The sequence below is a fragment of the Etheostoma spectabile genome, chromosome 22 (genome assembly GCF_008692095.1).
Source record: "Etheostoma spectabile isolate EspeVRDwgs_2016 chromosome 22, UIUC_Espe_1.0, whole genome shotgun sequence".
NCBI lineage: Eukaryota > Metazoa > Chordata > Actinopteri > Perciformes > Percidae > Etheostoma > Etheostoma spectabile.
In genome coordinates, this window is record NC_045754.1 from 17,457,570 (window position 1) to 17,464,931 (window position 7,362).

The window sequence follows — 7,362 nt, forward strand, 5'->3', positions numbered from 1 at the left end:
TATGAACTGGCAGCGTTGCGTAACACTCATTTTTTATCAGTTAACCCCACGCTGCTGGGCAGGTTTGGAGAACAGTTGAGCCCACCTATGGAATGCTGATGGTATACAGTGTATATTCTGTGTTTGCTTTAAATGAATCCAGATTAAATAAGTAATTAGGTCGACCATACTAACAAATCACATCAGTTTAGCTGGTAGAACATTTACAGAAGCATGATTTTCTTTTGTTTGTTTGTTTTTACACATAGGCACTTTATGGTAATCCATAATTAGCATTTATTTGCCAATCATAACGATCTTTGAAATGAAACCTTTTATGATATTGTAGCCGATGTGTGAAAATGACCTCCAGTGGGGCCCATGGACTTTGTGGTCCTTACTTTCATTTTGAACTGACTGATACAAACAAACAAATTGAAACAAATTGAAGAAAGTGTCAAAAAAGTCAGTTTCAATTGTTGTTTTATAAATTTTTAATTTCTTTAAAAAACCCAAAAATTATATTTTATATAATTTTGTATTCTTATTCTTATTTTTATTTTTTAATGTTAGTATTATTTTATTTTATTTTATTTTATTTTATTTTATTTTATTTTATTTTATTTTATTTTATTTTATTTTATTTTATTCAGACGATGCTCATTCACTGACGTAATGACAGACTCTTGTGCTGTGTTTTTATTGGTTAACTCTACATTCAGTCAAGCTGTTGTGGGCAGGAGTTAAGTCTTTTACCCAATCAGGTCAAACGCACACTGCTCTGCTCCTCTGACGGTCAGAATCAGAAACATGGCGTTACGGGAGCTATCATCGCTGGAGAAATACTTAGGATTGAAAAAGCCGAACAAGTACAGTACACAGGGGGATAAAAAGGTGACATGATCGTACGTTTCTTCTGGCGTACACAGTTGGCTTTAAAACCGCTATTTCATGTTATAGGAAGCCTATACGCCATTGTAGTCGGTCCACAGTAGCTAGCTAGATATTGCTAACAAGCTAGTCACGTGTGTTGAAAATGTATGGGTTAAAACCTGATATTTTTGGGGCATGTCTACCTTGTGTTATCAGTTGATAGTGATCTTTTTCATCGGTTATGCTGATACTCAAATATAGCACCAACAACCTTTAATACCAGCTGTCTTATTTCCACAACTCAGCACAATGGAAATAGATCCATGCTTTGCGCATGCCCGTCCATTGAAGTAAAGTGATGGGAGGAGAAGTGGGCTGTCATAAATTCGCTTTAAAATGAACTGAACCTTCTGTGTTGATGACTGTAAGGGAGAGGAGAAGAACACAAAACCAAATGTGTCTTCAAGTCTTATGTACTGAAAGCTAACAGCCTAATCTTTATGGAAAATGTTAAATTATTGTATCCCCAAATTGAGCACTCTGACCTTGATATTACCCTACATCCTCAAACCTCATTTAATGAATCTGTTTTATTAAGTGAAATGTTTAAAATCACATGCATATTACACTCCCTCAGAGTCAAACAGTTTTATTCATGAATGTGTAAAGTTGTCATGGGTGCATTTTGATGCCTCTTGAACTGAACAAACATGTTTTTAAAGGAGGTGTAAAGCAAATCCAGAGACATGTGATGTATGGTTGCCTCGTTGTTGTAAACTTGAATAAAATCAACAAAATTCACTTTGTTTTTTCACTCTCTCCATCTCACTGCCCTCTCGCTGGCTCATGTCTCCATGCAGATACCTGTGCTACAGAATAATAATGGTCCTCCACTGGTAGGGCTGGTGACTATCGCCTGTCACCTGGCGAAAGAGGCCAAGCGCCCAAACCTGTTGGGAGACTGTGCAGAGAGCAGGGCGGTGGTGCAGCAGTGGCTGGAGTACAGAGTCACCAAGCTGGACGGATGCTCAAAGGAAGACACCAAGACCATCCTGAAGGTAGAGAAGATGATATTCAAGAAATTTATTTTCTTGTTCTTCTTCTGTTATGTTGCGTCTGCAGACTCAAATGCATCTCAATTTATGACTGTCCTAGATTTCATTGGTCAATTCCAAGCTTTGAATCAAGCTTTTGCTTCCAGCTTGTCAGTGCTGATTTTGTTTAATTTTTTTAAGGCTTTGTGGGGGTGGGGGGTAGGGGGTAGGGAATCATATTTTAATAAATGATTCCCTACCTTTTCAGAGGCGCCATAGCATCTCATTTTCTCTCATATTCCCCCTCTCTGTCCACCAGCTAGGCCACGGCGGGTGTTTGTCTTGTTAAAGCACAAGTGACAGGAATACAGACTGATTTATGGCCCTTCAGTGACATGGCCCCACACGACAGAGGAAAAATGTTTTTAATGTGCCTGACGCCAGTCAGCGTGAAATGGATCGGCAGCCACTGGTCTGCTGGACGCTAGGCGCCTCTTGGCACTATCGTGTGCATGTGTGTGTGGCTGTGTGTGTCAGTGAGACACACTGTTGTGGCATGGCTGAGGAGTCATGCTATGCGGCAGCATGTTATCTGGACAGTCCTCTTAAATATTTTAATGGTGCCACTTACAGAAGAAGTCGCCCTGAGCAGCTCAGTTTTGGTTCCCGGTGGCCTCCTGTCCTGCTGCTTTAGCTCCGTCCTTAACACTCTTCCTCTCAAGCACACCAGTCATCTCCCATTAAATTACCCGGAGATAAAAAAATATATATATACTGTCAACTGCAAGACTTCTTGTCAACTTTCTCACCTCAGGATGCAAATAAGAAACTCATAGTTTTTCAAGCTGAGACCTGTTTGTGAAGTGAACATCTTGTCACGATGGTAATGTGATAATAAACACGCAAGGTGAATTTGAACCTGAACCCAAAGATAGCTGAATATTAGGAAAAGTCAGTCACTCCACCTTAAATCAATTAGGCCAGTACCTCCTGCTGCCACAGAAGTCAACGTTTTTATTGGTTCTAAAAAAAAAAAGCTCAAGCATACAGTTACATCTAGATACATTCTAGTTTCCACTTTGTCTTTAGTCAACGGAGACCAGCAACATCTTGAACTCCATGTATCGCATTACGGGCTTCCTGATCTCCACAGACAATCACAATTTTATTGAGATTGTAATGTGTACTAGTGCAACCTCCAAATCACGGGGGAGCATAATTTGTCAAAGGCAAAATATGTGTCGAACCATTTTGAATTAAGTATTGGGGTGCAGCAGACATGTCCTGGCCTTGTTTGGTACACATCCTTGCAAAAATCACAACCTAATCCTTTTAATATAGTTTTCAATGAATATTAGAAGAATGCAAAAATGATCATTCCCTCCAATATCGTGAATCATATCGCAATTGCAATATGAGTCCAAATAATCGCAATTAGATATTTTACTCATGCAGCCCTATATGTTTTTTTTCTTTAAACAATTTATGTTATTCAGGCTTTGCAATTTTGAGAGTTGTGAGCTAGGATCAATAGTAATGGTTGTCTGAAGGCAGAGGGGGGGCCAGTAAAAGGTTGCGTTGGGACCGCAAACATACTGTGAGGTCACTGAATCTGGATCAAGTGTGTGTTTGTAGCTGTCAAAAGTATATCAGAAAAAAATTGGCCCAAAGACAAACAATGAATTGCAATAGTATAAATAAAGCTTGTGTGGTATTCTTAGTTATTTATTAGTTCCATTTCTGTTTAATGTAAAAATGACCTGCTGTGCTTTTCTGACCTGCCCAAAGGGCAAAAAGAAGAAGAAGTTTTCTTGTTGTTTAAGTGTTTGCCCCCAACTCTGTTGTTATACAATGGTACTCTGTCTAAATTCTGTTTATCTGTATGTACCGATGAAAAGAGTGCACAGTTTAGGCGGGGGCAGGTAGAGAAGAACCCAGGTTTGGAGCTCCATGTGCTGGCTTGGGCTGGTAGGAGAGCTGCCTCTCCTCTGATGCTCGACTGGGCTTCAGCTCCATGGCTGTAGGCTAAGAAAAGCAAGGATCTGATTGTGGAAGGGAAGGAAGTCTGCAGTCTTCATGCCTTATTTGGCATCACCCACTGTTGCCGCACAATAACTCCATTTGCCCCCAAGATGCTCTGTGTGCGCTGAGTGTTCCCCTCGCACAATGTACAAGTGCTAAAGATGGTCCCTTCCCCTGGGACCAGCACTTCCATGCACGACTTTGCACACACAGACTTGGACCAAGAAACACGCATCATGATGCCCAAGTTTAGGACAGCTTCATTAGATTTGTTCATTAGAGTTGTAGTCATTTGCTAGCGAAGTAAACAAATAGCCTGTTTTGTACAGCATCTGTGCTAAGTCGCCAGTCATGGGGAGAGATGCTAAACCCCCTCAGGTTACATATTATTCCTACCCACATAGCACACAGACACACACGCAAGCTAGGATCCAGACTCATGTAGCTTACGCTCGCACAGATATATAGGTTAACAAACCTGCTGTCATATCCCCCTCAGGTCTGTAGTGTCCATCAAGACAGAAACATTTAGTAAAAACAAATGTACGAAAAGTTGCTCACTTCACTACGCTGCATATTTACTTTACTATCTCTTTTGTTTCACTTTGTTTTTTTAGCAAAGCACAAAAGAGTCCGTCTGTACAATAAATCACACCCAGTTGACTTGTTTAGTGAAATGCAGATTAAGTCTTGACCAACAACAACACCGCCTCTCTGAAAGGAGGCTTCATTAGCGATTCATGTAAATTAGTGCTGTCAAATAATTCAAATATTTAATCCCATTAATGTCATAGTTTTTTTAACATTGCTAGTTGGAATAGCATGTGAAAAAAAACGTTGACACTGTTAAAATGGGTTTAACTGACAGCACTAATGTAAATGTAATTTTCCTCAATGTATTCATTTGTCTGTGTTTACATAGGAATATGTACCATTATCCATAAATGAATGACCTCATTTGCATAGCTGATTATGTTATGATCTGATTGTTGCAGGACCTCAACCTCTACCTGCAGGACAAGGTCTACATGGCTGGCAACCAGTTCACCTTAGCTGACGCTTTCATGTACTATGGAATCCATCCTCTCATAGTAAGTTACCTTTTCTCTCACTTCTGCACCTTGTGTCACACCGTGCTGATTTCTGAGGGCGTAGTACCATTTAAACTGTCATGTGTCGCCAAAGCGTATTCTGAGTTTCAAACAATGCAAGATGGTGAAAAGAAATATCGATTTGATTTATGTTTGCTTTGGGTCAGGGCTGCTGTTTCATAACTTGTATTATTTTTGAGTTTTCAGATGAACTGTTGCTTACTTACGTGCAATACTAGATCACATTTAAAGCTTTTTGTTACTGATGACTGAAAGTAAAACAGGAAGTAAACTAAACATTTGGAGAGAGAAAAAAAAAAAAAAAAAAAAAGTCAGACGTACTGTGCCTAGTTTTCCAAAGTTGTGTGGGATTGCTCCACCAGGGTAAATGTGATTGATTTGTTTTGTCTCAGTAACGTTCACACCACCATTTTCCATCCATCCCTCCCTTCGTCTATCATTTCCCCTCCCTATCAGCGCTCACTTCAGTCAAACCACAACTTTAATAAGCAATTTGTCACCGTGCATAACACACAATTAGACCAGTCATATGGCCAAAGGGCATTAAGAACAAGTTGGCAATGAACACACTGGTTATAAACACATTCTCACTTCTCTTCAGAGGAATAAAGTGATGTGGCACAAAGTGATGTCTTTAGCCTCAGACCAGGGACAAGTAAGTTTGTTGTGCCTTCCAGTTTGAAAAAGAAAGTCAGTTCAGAAATTTGGGAAGACGGAATGGGAGGGAGGGAGATATCACATGTTGAGAGATGTCAGTGGTTGTGGCGGAGATGGAAGGTTAACCCCTCCCCCTCCCCACCCCCCACACACCACCAGGCAGAAGAGCGTCACTTTGGTTTGCAATCAGTGAGGTTTTTAACCCCGAGGACAAGGGGTCAGCTAACCCAACCCTTAACCACAGCCTGTCCTGATGTTCAATTCATGGAAAACAACATGACACAAACATTAAACCTGACTGATGCTCGAATGGTTTTAGGCTGGACTCTTGTCTGTGTGGCAAATTTCCACATTCCAGTTAATGAGAAAATGAAAAGGCACACTTCTAATAAGATTTAGTTCCAAGGACGTCCTGATGCGTTCTGGTACAGTCCTTTTTTTGTTGTGGTTTGCCACCGTCATAGTGAAATACCAAGGACACAGACTTGTCAAACAGTGGTAATTCGGAGAAGGCTTTAATAAGCTTTGCCCTATCATAAATGTATACTAGCGCTATCAAACAATTAAAATATTTAATCGTGATTAATTGCATTAATGTCATAGTTAACTTGCAATTAATTGCACATTTTTATATTTTTTATCTTTTATTTTTATCTATTTGTCCCATTATCTTTTCCTAATTTTAATGCTCTTACCAACATGGGAGTGTGGATCATCTTGCTTTGTACAAATGTTTTTTTAATTTCAAACAACATTGGCATATAGCCTACCGTACCCTAGTGTTTAATTTCACACAACATTCTCACTTTGAGCAAATAATGTCTCACACAATGTAACACTGTCCATCAATAACTGGGTGAAAAAATGCTTTGATGAGGGTTGGGGGGGGGATTTGCGTCAGCTGTGTGCTTGGCCATCAAGTGGTATTTCAGACTGGACGTGCTGCGATGATCGCTCCGTTCACAACAACAAAACACACATATCTCTTGGTCTTGTCAATGGAACCATTTGAGAACTTTTAAAAAGTCGACGCGTCCCGCTCGCCATCCACTCAAAACGTAACATTACTACTCTTTGGCCGGCTCGCAAGCCCAGACAAGTGTGTTTGGCGTCCCTGTTTTGTTTCCGGTCTAGCTAGATCTAGTGTGGTGGTGGTGTTTTTCTATTGTTAGTAGTTGTTGCAACAGCATTTGAAAAAGAATGCTTTTACTAGGCTTTAAATATATTTAAAAAGTTGACATTGTTAAAATGGGTTTGCGTTAACGCCGTTAACACGTTTAACTGACCACTAATTTATAACTTTCAAGAAAATTTGTGGTTTCCTGTGTTTTCAGCTCGTGACCCTATAGAATGAAACATTGGTAACTTGTGATCAGCAGGTGATGGTTTCTGTGTGGAGATGTGATCAGTTTGATTTAGGGATTTATCCTTCTCGGGTTTTTTCCTTTCAAGTTTTATTTTTTATTTTTCATTTATTTTTTATTTTTTTAAGAGCCCTGAAGACGTGAAAGTAACCAGTATTTGACAAGAAATAAGATTTAAGAAAAGCTGAACAAATTAAACATGATTTATTGTAAAGGAATGTCTGTGTTATCCTTTCCTTGGGACCAGACTTGCATCGACCCACATGTCAGGAACCACAGGTCTCAATCACATGTATTTTTTGCAACTTTTTTTTTTTTTTT

The 7,362-nt window shown here is 39.6% G+C and overlaps 1 protein-coding gene across 1 annotated transcript in view; it reads left to right on the top strand.

The window, feature by feature from the left end:
* The first annotated feature begins 724 nt into the window (after positions 1-724).
* eef1e1 (eukaryotic translation elongation factor 1 epsilon 1) overlaps positions 725-7,362 on the top strand; it is a 9,903-nt gene continuing 3,265 nt past the window's right edge. Inside the window, exons 1-3 of the mRNA XM_032504401.1 lie at positions 725-873; positions 1,713-1,910; positions 4,904-4,999. Of these exons, the coding sequence (XP_032360292.1) occupies positions 790-873; positions 1,713-1,910; positions 4,904-4,999 (378 nt within the window). The 5' untranslated portion in view covers positions 725-789. The remainder of the gene's footprint in view (positions 874-1,712; positions 1,911-4,903; positions 5,000-7,362) is intronic.